Source organism: Mesocricetus auratus, unplaced genomic scaffold (assembly GCF_017639785.1).
Source record: "Mesocricetus auratus isolate SY011 unplaced genomic scaffold, BCM_Maur_2.0 Super-Scaffold_100011, whole genome shotgun sequence".
NCBI lineage: Eukaryota > Metazoa > Chordata > Mammalia > Rodentia > Cricetidae > Mesocricetus > Mesocricetus auratus.
Window position 1 is genome coordinate 74,687,275 of NW_024429195.1, and position 15,123 is coordinate 74,702,397.

Sequence of the window (15,123 nt, forward strand, 5' to 3'; positions counted from 1 at the left end):
ATTAAAAAACAAAGTTCCACAACAAACAAAACCTCCAAACAAAGCAAAAGAAAGTTATTTATGCATTATACATCAGTGCCAGGTGGTTAGAAAACAAATGGACCTTAAAAAAACCTTAAATTCATGTATCCATTCATTTGATTGTTGTGTGTGCGTGTGTCTATTTATGTGCGACCACAAATAGCCATTCAGAGCATCCTGCCTTTCTAGGCTGTTGGTGCTTTCCTCGCCCTCTAGGGGCCGCTGTGCTTCCGGAAAGCATGCAGGTGGCTTGGTTGCCAGGAGGCCGTTGCCTGGCAACCGCGTGTACACCACCAGCCCCTAGCGTACTGCCTTTGATAGACATGGCGACCTCCAGCCCCTCCATCTCTTCCTCGGAGTCCCGGGACTCTGAGGCATCGGCGTCGCCGGTGCAGCTGCCTCCAACGCCTCCGCCGACCTCCACTGCGATGCTCAAGTCGCCTATGGAGTCCAAGACGAGCTCGTCCAAAACGTCTCACAGGTCCTGCTCGGAGGAGTCGCTGCCCGCTGCCGCCTTCTACGGGCCTCTGGACGCTAAAAACCCGCTCCTGGCCTCCTGCGACAAGGAGATCCGGGAGCTGTTGGGCTTTATGAAGAAGAAGAAGGCTCTAGCCATTTCGGAGGAACAGAAGCACGAATTCCATCGGAGATGGTAAGCTGAGGCAGGGCGCCGGGGAGGGCGCCACCAGGACAGGGGCGTGGTTCTGGAGCTGAGAAGTGGACATTCGTTTCTGTTACAGTCCTCAGCTCTCCCACGATTCAGGTCAAAATAAAAAATCTGCACAGAAGCGCTTCCTAACTCCGGATTTGGTCTCAGTGTCTTCTCGTGGCCTCTCTTGGCTCACTCTTGAGTCGCAAAACAGGACAAAAGTAGACTAGAGACCAGCTCCGAGGTTGCTCAAGTCCTTGAAGTTGGTCTATCACACTGTGAACGCATGCATCTTATTCTTTTTATATCCCCCTAGGATTACAGAAACTTCTTTTTCCTCTTGATTTTTTGGCTCATTCTGAGCGTCTGGTTGCTTTTTGTTTGTTTCTGTCTCCAGAACTGAAAACGAAGCTTTTGTTAATGTAACTACCTTTTCTGGTCTAACACATTCCCAAATGAGTAGTTATGGATATAGGCAAGCGGCAAAGAATACCAGACTGGTGAATAATTTTAACTTACATGTTTTTTATCATGAATTTGGCATGAAGACACAGACTTAACTTGCATTTATTATTCGTTCAAACATCCTAACAATTTGTTAAGCACCTAGTATACATCTTTGAAAGGTACTTTTCTCAAAGCTTGGAAAGCATCAAGTTAACAATAGACCCCTTCCCCCAATCATATATTTCTGTGGGCATAGCCCCGTACTAAAACAACATTCTTCTGTAGTCAAAAGCTGTAAAAATCTTAAATGGAAAGTTCCAGAAGCAAACCGTTGACATTGTTTATACCCTTCTGAGCAGTCCGGTGAAGTCTTTCTCTGCCATGTTGTCCCAGCCCGGATTGAAGCACCTCCTTTCTCCAGCACACCCAAACTGTGGCCCTTATTGGCCCCCTTGTTATCAGCTTGACAGTCATGGTAACTCAGGATTTGTGTTAAAGTGACCCTTATTTTGTTTAATAACCATCGTGAAGTACAAATGTAATGATGCTGGAGATGCTGGTATGACAAGGAGAATTTGTAAATTTCTTTTTTAAATGAAAAAAAATGTTTCACTAAGGAAAAGAGAAAAATTCAGGTTCTGGTGGCCAAGATTCACAGCACAGTTAGAAGTCTTGAGAAACACCATATTCATATAACTTTTATACAGTTTGTTATACTTGTTCCAACATAGCAATAGCTTCTTCCCTCTTTCCCTAGACAGGCTTTCTCTGTGTAGCCTTGGTTGTGCTGGAACTCACTCTGTAGACGAGGCTGGCCTCACAGAGATCCACCTGCCTCTGCCTCCTGAGTGCTGGGATTAAAGGTGTGTACCACCACCACCCAGGTAACTCAACTCTTATTGTGCCTAAAATTCATAAGGAAAACTTGTCATGGTGTGGGGTAATGGCTAATATCTTGGTTGTCAACTCGGCCCTCCTGGGAAGAAGACACCTCATTGAGGATCTGCCTCTGTCACATTGGCCTTGTGGCCTGTCTATGGGGCATTTTATTGATTATGGCAGGGCCCAGGTTACCCCAGGCAGTGCTATGTTTGGGCAGGTGTCCCTGGATTGTATGAGAAAAGCAACTAAGCACCAGGGGAAACAAGTCAGCAAGTAGTGTTCCTCCATGGCCTCTGCTTCAGCTCCTGAATGCAGGTTTTGCTTTGAGATCCTGCCCTGGTTTCCCTCAGTCATGGACCATAACCCACAGGATGCAATAAACTCTTTGCTCCCCAATTACTTTTGGTCATGGTGGTCATCACAGCAACAGAAAGCAACCTAGAGCATAATGGATGTGTGTGTGTGTGTGCGTGTGTGTGTGTGTGTGTGTGTGTGTGTGTGCGCGTGCACGCGCAGAAGAAAGTATAGCATATATAATGTTCAGTGTTAATTGTCTCTTCACACAACTATTAGGGCTCTTACACTGCATCCGCCGACAGTGGAGACATTTCACCAGCAGAGAAGAGTGATGCAGGGGACAGGGTGAGGGGTGTCTGATGGGTATTGCAATTGGATATGGGATGACAGGGAGCTGGATAGAGAAAACCAGGAAAGGGGGCCCAGTTTTTCCTTTTTTCAGAAAGTCAAGGAGGAAGCCTGATGTGGTGGCACATGCCTTTAATCCCAGTGGAGGCAGAGGCGGGTGGATCTCTGAGTGCGAGTTCCAGGACAGCCAAGGCTACTCAGAGAAACCCTGTCTCAGTGTCCTCCATCCTCCCGGGATGCCAAGAAGGTGTGAGGATAATGTCTAAAGGTTTCTTTGTGGAGTGGGCTACACAGGGACAATGGCAGGTGTGAAGAGGGGGACAGCATTGTGACAGTGAGAAGAGCAGGCTTAGGGAGGAGGAATAAGATGCAGACTTTAGTTTTGGATGTAGTGGGATCGTAACTCAGCATCCAGGCAGGGCCGGAGAGCAGAATGGGTTATCAACCCATTCATGATGTTTACGCTGTGACGCTGGACAGACTAGCCAAGGGAGTGAGTGCAGGTCAAGAGGAGAGCAAAGGGGGGAACAGAGGGATGCTCCAACCCCGACAAGGAGAGGCACATAGCAACCCGCGGAGACTAAGAAGCCAGGGAGAGAGGAGGACCAGGAAGTAGCTGGTGCTCCTGGAAGCAGGGAGAGAAAGTGATTTGAGGGATAGGAAGAATCAACTGACATACCCTGTTGGTGGGTAGGAGGAGAACCAAGAGTGGACCAAGGAGTGAGGACAAATAAGACGAAATAAAATCAAATCAAAGCGTTGTGTTGCATACCCATCCTTCCAGCATTGAGCTGGAGGTTCCTGCATTCAAGGCTAGCTGAGTGAGGCCCTGTCTAGGGAAAGACCAAGGAGAACACGGAGCACACCCAGCCTTGATCCAAATGCATTGTGTTTGACTTGTTGCCATTTGTTTCCATTTGTACAACATTCTTGAATCTCCACTGCCATCACTGAGTCCAAACCAGAGGTTCACTTTTCTTTGGCCTCCAATCTGTCTCAAATACCCTTCATGTAGCAGAGGGGGTGTTCTTTGCAAAGTTATCATCTGCTCTTAGCTGAAGTCTGGTGATTACCATTGCTTCTAGAATGCAACTAAGAGGCCTCCATTGTTCTCCAGCATCGGGTGGTCCGGTCCTGCCTTCCCCTTGTCCGTTTCCTTGGGACTTGCTCGAGAAACACTTTACTACTTTCTTGCCCCAGTGGTTAATTTGTGGTGTCCTCTGTCTGGGAGGTTTTTCTTCCAGATTTCTGGTAATCTCGCTTGCTCTTTTCTTTCAGATTTCTACCAGTTATCACTGTTCAAGGCAGGCTTTTTCTGCCTAATTCAGGCTCATCTACCAGTTGATGTTTTATTTAACTTTTTGTGTTCTTGTCTATGTCTGTCTCCTTTATTAAGACATAAGCTTCCTGGGGGAACTTGGGATAACTTTTTTTTTCTTTCCTCATTGTTCCATCTCTAAATGCTAGCCAACAAATATTTGATATTTCAGGAATCCAAGGGCCGTATTACCTTGTATTCCCTCAACTTTGAAAACAGATTTATTTATTTTTATAGTATGAGTAAGGGTGTTTTCTGCCTGCATGTGTGCCAAAGTAGGTGGCAACTCCGGCAGCGTCCCAAGGGGAACTCAGTGGCCTTGATGTGACACGAGGGGTCAGGGAGGTGATGTGGTAAGATGAAAAGAATCTGCAGGAGTCAAACCAGGCAGACAGAAACAGAGGACAGTGACCAGAGGAAGACCCTTGGAGGGAAAGAGCCAATCACTCTGAAGGAACAGAGAAAAGCCCTTTGCGGCCCCAGCATGGGAAGTGCAGGTGCAATGGCAGATTAGAGGGAGCAGTGGGGCTTTGGAAGGCTGTAGAGGTCCTTTCCGGTAAGGGATTGTATGGCATAATTGCTATTTGAAAATACTGTGTGGTTGATTACGTCCAAATGGAACAAGACTTATGGTAACGGGGAGCCGGTGAGGAGCCCAGGAGGCAGGAGTTGCTTTTATAACACATTTGACAGATGGCTGCTCTTAAAAATCAAAGCTTTTGTTTTTCTTCTCCTAACTGTAGGAATTTCCACAAGCATAAACATTTATAGTCCTGAAAATATAATTTTGATTATATGAACAATGCTGTTATATAAAGTGTGGTGTATTTTAAAAATATGCTTTTGTTACTAACACTATGTAGTTTGCTTATACTGTGAGAATCTTTTTAGGACATCCAGAATATCTCCTAGCCATCATAGCCAACCGGCAGTATAGTGTTAGCCTGCTATTCTTAAAGCTGCCTATGGTGTCTTCAATTCCAACCCTTGGGATGCTGACTTAGGAGGACTGCTTGAGTATGAGCTCAGCCCGGACTACAACAATATGCTTCAGGCCACCCTGGGCTGCAGAGGATATATTTTGCTGTAGTGTTATGTAAGCCATTTCTAATGAGCAGCATTCCTGAACCTCAGATTCTCTAAAAAGAAAAGAAAAACCCTCTTGTTATGTAACCCTGATTGACTTAATTACAGCTGGTATTCTGCTTCTATGAGTAACGAACCCAGTGATCATCACATTGGTAAGGCTCAAATGAATTAACTGTTTTATGTGCAGAAATGAAGGGTTTTGGCCTGACGTGGTAGATTTCTTGAACTCATTCCATCTAAATGCTGTGGAATTTCACAGGCAGCAAATGAAGTATGAAATGAACAAAGACAATGTCTTTCTCTAAACCCCATGGTTTCTATTCACCACTTTATTTATTTGTCTTCTGTGGGCATATGTATGTATTTTTCTATCCCAAACATTATTATTTGATCCATAAAGAAAGGGATGTTTAACCCCCTTTACTCAACTGGGGACTCAGTCAGTATCACTTAATTATCTTAATGAATCAATCAGTTGATCAGTATCTGTAGACGTTGTCTCATGAATATGCATATAAGTAGTAGTAGTAACAAATCTTCGCTTCTTTTTTGTTTTTGTTTTTTTGAGACAGGGTTTTTCTGTGTAGCCATGGCTGTCCTGGAACCTTCTTTGTAGAACAGGCTGGCCTTGAACTCAGGTAGACCCACCTACCTCTGCCTCCCCAGTGCTGGGATTAAAGGCGTGCACCACTCCCACCTGGTCCATCTCTGCTGCCTTAACAAGATGCCATGGTCTGAGTGGTAAGACATCTATTTTCACATAGTTCTGAAGGCTTCGGGTTCCAAGTCGGGACCTCATCAGGGCTGTTTGCCTGGTTAGGTGCTCTGCCCTCTCAGGGTCCTTTCTCTGAAGAAGCCTGGGAGAAAGAGCACGGATGAGCACACATTCTGGGAGTCTCTTCTGGTAAGGACATTCATTCTATTGGACCAAGTTCTACTGCATGGCCTCATTTACCCTTAATTGCTTCCTCAGACACCCAATTTCCAGTACAGCTGCCCTGGGGTTAGGGCTTCAACAGTGTGTTTGGGTTGGAAGGATGCATTCTGTTTGCAACACTGTCTTTATCTAGAAATTTAGAAGGCAGGATTGGACAATTTTAAGGGGGAATTTGGATTTCTTTTTTATCCCAAAGGCACTCCTAACATTTGAGAGGAAGAGAAGAAATCAGTGTTAACTCAATGAATGAATAAAATTATCAATGATTTAGTGCTCTGTTCATTTTTATTAAAAATCACTTTTATAATGCTCATGGTTTTTGTTGTTGTTGTTTATGTGGTGGAAGGAAGCATAACCCTAAATGGTTTTGAGCTCTTCATGGAAAAGAATAAAATAAAAGCAAGAATTTCCTCAGGGTACCTACCCTGTACCCTTGCACTGTCCCTCCATTTCCTTTTCCCTCCCTCCCTCCCTCTTTCCCTATTGGATTCCTTTATACTCCTCTTGGTTACGGTGACAGCTAGTGTGATTGCCAACTTGACAGGATCTAGACTTGCCTACGACACAAGCCTCCGGGCACACCTGTGAGGTTACCCTGTTGTGGGGCATCATCTTGATCAGTGTAACTGGGGTGGCTCCATCCCCCCAGTTAGCATCTCAGACTGTGTAGAATGGAGAAATCGAGGTAAGCATGAATTCTTGATTGGGGAAATAACACGACCAGCTGCTTCCGGCTTTTGCCTTGACTTCCCCCGCAATGATGGACCCATACCTTGCCTTGTGAGTCAGAAGAAACTCTTTCTCCCTTAAGTTGTTTTTTATCACAGCAACAGGAGAGGAAGCCAAAACACTCTACCTGTACAATTTACTGCTCTTAAAGCAAGAAGTGAGTATTATCATTGAAGTCCTTGTCTGTGGGAATATTGTTTCCCACCTTAGGGTTGTTGCAGACATGAAATAAAGCAAAGGAAAAAACATTTCTGGACAAAAGATTCAGAATAGCCAATACAATATTGAAGAACAAAATTGTGGTGGTCCATGCCTGTAATTCTGGCATGCTGAAGGATGTGACAGGATGATATTGAGTTTGAGAGTGGCCACGGCTCCATACTGAGCCCCTGTCTCACTACAAACAAAATCCAAAGAAATGAAGCTGGCAGAGTGATTCCACAGAATCTTAGGATTTATAGATAGCTGTAGTGATCTGGATACTAGCAATCTAGCATGAGATTGCTTCTATAATGAGGAAGTCAATGGAGAAGACCACACAACCCAGAAATATAGTCTGTAGTTTGACAAAGGAACAGAATCAAGGCAGAATGGAGCTTGAGATCTGTGGTGATATCCAGTTTGTACTCAAATAAAGCTTGCCTGAAGATCAGAGGGCAGAGCTAGCCACTAGTTAACCACAGACAGGAAGTGATATGGCTGGGTGGAGACAGGAAGTGATAAGGTAGAAGGAGACAGGATCTCAGGCTCTTTTTGGCTGGGAAGTTGAGGAGGTAAGGTGTGGCTGTGGCTTGCTTCTTTGTCTCTCTGACCTTTCAGCTTTCACCCCCTAATAATAATAATAATAATAGTAATAATAATAAATGACTCTGGCATTTATTATTAAGGTCTTAATAATTATTAAGAGTCATTTATTATTAAGACCTATTAGAATTTGTGCTACAGAAATACTTAACAACTACATGCAGATTTTACATCCTTAGTGGAAATCAATTCCAAGGATCACCTGACTTAAATGTAATATTCAAAACAGTATGATTCCTAAGAGAAAATCTGGGTGACCTTGGGTTTGAAATTTTTGTTTTCTACATAACTCTAATATGTAATCCATGAAAGAAATAATCATCAAGCTTAATTTCATCAAAATTAAAGATGTCTGCTCTGTGAAACACTGTGAAGAATAGGCTGTAAACTACACACAGAAATTGTATCTGATAAATGACTGTTGTGCATGGTATGCAATGGACTCTTAAGGATCAACGGTATGAAAAAAACTCCAACTTGTTTTTACATCTCACCAAAGAGGTACACACAGATGGAAAACAAACTCAAGAGGATGCTCCACATGCAACAACATCCGGGAACTGCAAATTCAAACAACTGTGAGATCACCTACACACCGAGTACAAGGCTAGAATACAAGACTCCTTAAGACTCTGAATGCTGATGAAGGAGCAACAGAAGCTCTGTGCTGGAGGGGTTGCGGGATGGAAGAAAGACAAGGGATGGTTTCTCACAAAGCTGAGTACACCCTTAAAATGGGACCTACTAATTGTAGCTCTTGGCACTTACCCAAAGGAAGATTATGACCACACAGAACCTTGCATATGAATACTCAGAACATCTCTCTCTCTATGTTTGTGTGTACATGTGCACACACACGCATGTGTGCAATGCAAAGGCCAGAATTCAAGCTTGGATGTCCTTCATCAAGAGCTGTTCTTTGTTCTTGAGACAGGGCCTCTCACTGGAATCTGGGGCTTACAAATTAGGATAGGTGACTGACCCATGAATCCCAGGTGCCCTCCTGCCTCTGCTCCCCCAGTGCAAAGATGTAAGCATTACCACAGGACCTGGCTGTTTACATGGGTTCTAAGACTCCCAACTCACGTCCTCAAGCTTGTACAGTAAGCATTGTATTAACTGAGCTGTTTCCCCAGCCCCAGTTATGTATAGTAGCTTCTTCTATAACTGTTAAAACTTGTAAGCAGCCAAGACATTCTTTACAAGGTTAGTACAAAAATAAATGACAACATTATCAGCTCATGTAGTATTAATTGGTATAAAAACAAGCTGATGAACCATGAAAAGTCACAGAGGAACCTAGATACATATTTCTACATGAAAGAAGGCAGGCTGGAAAGGTTATCTACCTTATGGTATTCTCTGAGGAAAGTCATGAAGACTGTAAGAGAACCAGTGATAACAAAGACTATGGAAGAAGGAAGAAACATGCAGGTGGGCATAGAGGAATTTCAAGACGGTGAAACTTGTGTTTTGTAACAGTGCTATATGTATCGTCACACGTCTGTCAAAAGCCCTTCAAGAACACACCGCCAAGATGAATCCTCACAGAAACTATGGACTTCATCAGCACTTGATGTGCCAGTGTCAGCTCAGCAGTTGTGACATGATACTGTGACAGAGGAGTAGCTGTAACAAAGCTATGTCAAAATTAATGTGTGAGGTTAAGGGAACTTCCTGCTCTTGCAGAGTGCTTGAGTTCAGTCCCGAGCTGCACAACCACCCTTAGCTCCAGTTTCAGGGGATCCGATGCCCTATTCTGGCCTTCTTCGGTACTGCATGCATATGGACCACATCCTTACATGAAAGACAAAAGCACTCATACATATTTTTAAATAAAGGTTAAGTCATTTTGTAGAGGAACACTGGACATCACCTAAGGAACAGAGCATGCAAATGAAATGCAAATGAGAGAGAGAGAGGTACTAGAGTAGATCATATACTACATGGCTTTTCCCTCAGCTCACTTCTTTCTTGGGAGTGCTTTTTCCTTAATTATTAATCCTTCATTAATAAGAAAATAACAATTTTCCTTAATTACCCATTCCATGACTAACTTAAAAGGCATGGCTTTTTCTCCATCTTCTGATAGCTGCTGGGATTTTTGTTTCATTTTGTTGTTTTTTTTACACCCAGCCTGTATTATGTTCCTTTCTTCAACTCTAATAAAATTGTCCGTGGACTTCCTTCTGAGTCCATTTCTAAGATCTTTCTTGAGACAAAGAACCCCAGAAGGAAACCTCAGTTTCCACAGTTTTAGTATCAATATTACTGTAAAGCACAGCCAGAGCTTGTAAAGCACATCCAGAGCCTTCCAGCTAACTTCTGATTGGTTCCTTGCCACATGAGGGTGTCTGACCTCTTAGTGACTAGGAGGTTGGGCAAGGTCAGGAAGCTCAGCACATTTTGCTGAGTCAGAGGCCTGTATCTTGCTGGGTCTTTTCTGCAGCCTGTCATGGCTGCCAAAACAGGGGGGCTAGGTGAGAGTCTGGTCCCTTCAGGCCAGGCGTGTCTGCTTTTAAAGGTCACTTAGTGAATGCCTATGGGGGTTTACATAGCCACGCATATGCATGGATTACATGGCCACGTTGCATAAAGCCCTGAGATAACTAGGCATTTTGCCTGAACCCTGATGGCACATGCTCAGCCAACACCAGAAATGTTAACACCTGGGGTGACTGAGCATTTTTGCTGGAATGTTGACGTCCGCATGGGTGGCCCTGGGACCCCGGAAATGACAATGAAAACAGTGGTGGATACGGATAGAGGGCTTGGCTTGTTCATGCTCTACAAGTCTTTAATGATGCATATGAAGGGTTCCAGTCAACAGTGGGCACATGTCAGCTATAACAACATTAGCCATTATAGCCGTAATACAAGGCATTAATACTTAGATGCTAACAGTAAGGCACATTAGAAAGACTCAGCACAAGGCAGGTTTTGAGGGATTGTTTGCTAGTTACTTGAGGTTGCCTGCTGACTCTGAAGATGTGTTACTTTATGATTCTCACAGTGCTACCACTCTGTTTAATATCTGGACCAAATACGCCCCCCGGCTGCCATCCGACTATTACAACGAGAAGCTTCTGAAGGTTGGAGACAGCCTCTGTCAAATGCAAGTAAGTGGTTCGAAGGCAGAGCCAGCGAGACACAAACTCCTTTGGCTCTTCAGTATTTGTACTCATACTTTTCCTAGTCTTCATTTTTGAAAATGATATGCGAATGGATAAAATTGTAATGAGGTACAGTAACAATCATAACAACTATGAAGTTTTCATTTGGTATTTGAAATTGTCCAGGGTGGTTTCTTTAGGAACCGGAGGCAGGCTGGAAATGGGGAGTGGCGGGCAGCTCAGCTCCATTAACAGAGGGTGTGGTAGGCTCACGGCAGGAAGTGCTGAGTCATCTTGTTCCTACCTCATACAAAGGAGCCCAGACACCACTTCCTGTTGTTTTTCACTCAGCTGGTGGCCTCACCCTGGCAGGCCTCATGGCTACTGGCTTGACTGTTCAGCGTTCTGTTTCAGTGACTTTTAGGCTCTTTTGAGCTGTACTGTGAGCCCAGCGACTGTGGCGTATATGCCGTTTTCTGCTCAGTATTATATTAGAAACTGAGCATGGGCAGTATTGTTAGTTCTGTATCAGGGTCTATGAATTTTGAACGTCATGGACCTTAACTTGAGGTGATAAGAACATGGCATGGCCTGGCTTTCAGTTCATGACCTTGTAAGTTGAACCTCCAGCTCTGGCTTACGTCCAAATATAGCAAGTTCTATTCAGTGTTGGACAAGGAGTTATTTTATACATTGGGATTTTTTAAGCCAGGTGTGGGCAGTGTTAGGGCCTTCTTACTATTCAGTTTCTCAGCTTGATTTTCTTTCTGTCTTTCTATTTCTTGGACTTTGACCTATGTTCTGGGAGACAAATTTACCAAGTAGAGGAGAAGGTATAGAAAGACTTCCATTCTGAAACACCATCAACACAAAAATGCAATTCTTATTTCAAAAAGGATCAGAGAGAATTTATCCTGAAGCCAACTATGAGTGACCATGGCCCCAGAACACAGGTTCAGATCACCACAAATTACTTGTCCAATGTGGCTAACAGCTTCATGAAGTTTGTGTAGTCACTTACGACTTTCTAGTCAGAAATAGAAATCCTAACACTTTTCAAATATATTGGTAGAAACATCAGACAGACCCATCATAGAAAAATGGGAAATGTCTGCTGCAAGTCTCAGATACTATCTGATGACATAGTTAGCTTTCTGGTTGGTGGCAGTTCTAACCGTCTGCTAAATTAACATTTTCTAGGAAATTTTACCTGGTAGTCAAGTCATGAGGACCAAACAGAGACAGGCAAGGAATGCTTTAAAGAGGCTAGAAGGTAGCCCAAGATAAATTGTAATTAGACTCTGGACCTACAATGTTCCAACCTCTCCACAATTGCCCCATTTCTAATCAGCTATCAGCCTTCCAGAAGGTTCAGTCTAAAGTGGCTTTCTTTTCATCCACAGAACTAAGATCTGGCTTCCTTTTCCTAAATTAGAGATAGCCTTAGCTCCACACGCATACACCATGGCTCTCACACCCTTGTGAGTTCCAGTCTGGGAAGTGGACATTCCCCATCTTGGTAGCTCTAGGCCTGAGAGGTTGGCATTACCTGGGACAGATGGGTAGTCTAGGAGCAACAGCTGCGTGTGGAAGGTGGAGGTGGAGGGGGGGAGGAAGCATGTTAGACATGGAGGTAGGGAGTTGGTGATGTAGCTAAGGATACCCAGGGCTTCTGATAGATAAGCCTGAGCAGGGCGTTTACAGTTGGATGAAAGGGGTACGGAAAAGATTTATCCACTTTTCACTGATGGGAAGTTGATCACTGTCAGTGTTTATAATGTTGAAAAAGAATGAGTTGTTACTGTCGTCAAGTTCTAGGCTACATCTGTATTTTAGTTATAGTCTAGGTAATCCTGTGGAATGCCTACATCTGTATTTTAGTTATAGTCTAGGTAATCCTGTGGAATGCTGTTGTTTTGAACCCACTTGGGTATACTACACATATCAATTAGAATAGGAGAGGTTCAGAATTAACCAGTGAGGAAGTAACAAGGAAGCTGATGGAAATAGCAAAATAATGTTTGATAAGAATATAGCAATGTTTGATGGTGGGTACCCCTCAAGGGCTAGGCAGGGGCTGAGTCAGAGCCAGGCCAGAGGCTTTTCCTGGAGACAGGACTGTGGAGGAGGAGGCTGCAGAAGATGCAAAGCTCTCAACGTTACAGTACTACACATGTTCCCTGCTGACACTATCCAGGCCAACCATCCCATGTGGGTGATGGGAACAAAACTTCTGACCCTGACTGTAGCAAAGGCTCCAGTCCTCACTCTTGAATTGAGCATGTGGGCCGCCATGACCAGACAATGTTGGATTTGAGAACTTAGATTCTGAGTCTATGAGATGCTGAGGGTGTTGCCGAATTTAGAACAAATGTTCATATTCTCATCCCCGTGGTCACAATGCTCCCATATCCCAGTGGGCTTGTTCTGAGAATTCAACACAGTGACACGCATACATTGCACAGAGGTATGCTTGGAAAATGATGCTGACCACCTGGTCATTGTAAGACTTGGTGTGCAAAGAAATGGGTACTGGGTATAAAATAGTAACATTAATTTTTCGATAAAGTTACATCGAATCACTGGGAATCTCTGGAAGTTGTAGTGACCAACATTGATATGATTAATGATGCTGTGACTGTCTCTCACTCTTAAGACTATATTTTGAACCTGTAATGAAGCCCTCTTTGATTTTAGGAATACAAACTGGCTCTTCTGCAGTGCTATGGGAGGTATCTCCAGCAGTTCTCTGACTTTGATGAGGAAAGAGAAGATGTGAATCAGTTCAAAGCTGTCTTTTTCCCAAAAGGCTTTGGAGATGAAACTGCCGAACTTACGGTAAGATGGGAGAGATCACTAAGAGCGCGGCAGCTTGTGGCTTGTTTCATGGTCAGTGTAGCCCTCGACTGACAGTGTCTAGACGCCATTCATGCCTAGTATAGCATCTGGCTCTACACTGTAAGTCGTCTGGTACAAGTTTTGAGGGCTCTGGAGATTTTGTCAATATAAACATTAGTTCATCTTGCAGGCAGCACTTTTGCCATAATGACTAATACTTGTAGGCACATTCATTTACAAAGAGTTTTGCAAAATAACATGTGCTAGATAGATGTTACTATTTCTCTATCTTACAGACGAGAAAAACATGAGAAAAACAAGACTTATTACATAGGTGTTGTAAAAAACACTCCTTGAGTACAAACATAGATTTTTTTGATAAGAAACTTTCAGCTATATTTTTATTATGCCAGTGCTACTATATTAATTGCTAGCATTCATTTACTAGTCAAGTCCTGTGGAGCTTCAAAACTGTGCTTGGGGATCTGGGAGATAGAGGAATCCCTGATAAGAGGATAGGTCTGTGGGATACTGTTACACCCTCCTTGAGAGTCTCAGTGACTGGCATTGTTGCCTCCCTTCCAAATACCCAAAGTGTCTTCATGGGGACAAAAACACAAGTCAACAACAAATAAGAAAATCATGCCAAAGTGAAGTCTGTGTCAGGTAACCTCCTAATTCACTGTATGAATTATCAGATCACGGGCTCCTCACTGCCTAACAGGTGGCACTGTTTTGCCTTTTTACTGATAAAAGAAACAAGATTACTAGAACTTAAGAGACCAGCCCAGGGGCTGGAGAGCCAACTCTGCAGCTAACAGTGCTGCTGCTTTGGTAGAGTTCGGCCCCAGCATTGCCATTTCCAGCAGCCTGCAACTGCAGGGTATTTGATGGTCTCTTCTGGACTCAGCGACCATGACAGACAGTTGAAGCATCCCCAATGTTGTCGGTGCCTGGAACACTTGCATCTGCCAAGGGCCGAGGCCGTTTCTTCCCTTGAAACAGTGGTAGTCAATCAACATTTCCTGAAAGCATTATATAAATTGAAATAATCACATTTGAGTTAATAAATAGGTGAAGATGCTCTTGGGTGAGATTATAAGTAGTGTTGAATGGTAATGAGACAATGGGTAATGGGATTTTGGTACTCTTTTGTTTGGGATTTCCTTTTGACTATGGAAAGCTAATCTTAATTAAATGAATGTTCTAGTGAAGACTGTCTTATGTTTCTTTGCATGCTAATCCAATTAAGCATTTTAGGCTGTTTTTCCCACTGCTGAGAAACGCCTTTTCTGAATATATAAGCCTCATCTATCCATATATTTCCCGTGTCTTTCAGTTCCATGCTTTGAGTGGCAAAAATGTTTGCAGATACAAGCTGGTGTGTGACAACGATGCCAACCTGCAGAATAAAGAATCTGTGAGCCAGTGTCTGCACATCTTGTCCTCCCTAAGGCTCATCATGCAGGTGGCCCTGCCCCAGGAGCCCCTTTGCTGGATTATCTTCAATGGTGTGAACCAGAGTGTCGTATTTCCCACTGTCTCCCTGATAGCTACTTACATGCCAAGTTTGATGGCAATTTGATCATTTTGTGATTTAAACTCACACATTTTTAGAGTAATCATTATTTTTAAAAAATGGATTACCTTT

General features: G+C 43.6%; 1 protein-coding gene across 1 annotated transcript in view; it reads left to right on the plus strand.

The window, feature by feature from the left end:
- The first annotated feature begins 282 nt into the window (after positions 1 to 282).
- Positions 283 to 15,123, plus strand: part of Cfap54 (cilia and flagella associated protein 54) — a 290,811-nt gene continuing 275,970 nt past the window's right edge. The window contains exons 1-4 of the mRNA XM_040755053.1: positions 283 to 673; positions 10,535 to 10,640; positions 13,332 to 13,472; positions 14,812 to 14,983. Of these exons, the coding sequence (XP_040610987.1) occupies positions 345 to 673; positions 10,535 to 10,640; positions 13,332 to 13,472; positions 14,812 to 14,983 (748 nt within the window). The 5' untranslated portion in view covers positions 283 to 344. The remainder of the gene's footprint in view (positions 674 to 10,534; positions 10,641 to 13,331; positions 13,473 to 14,811; positions 14,984 to 15,123) is intronic.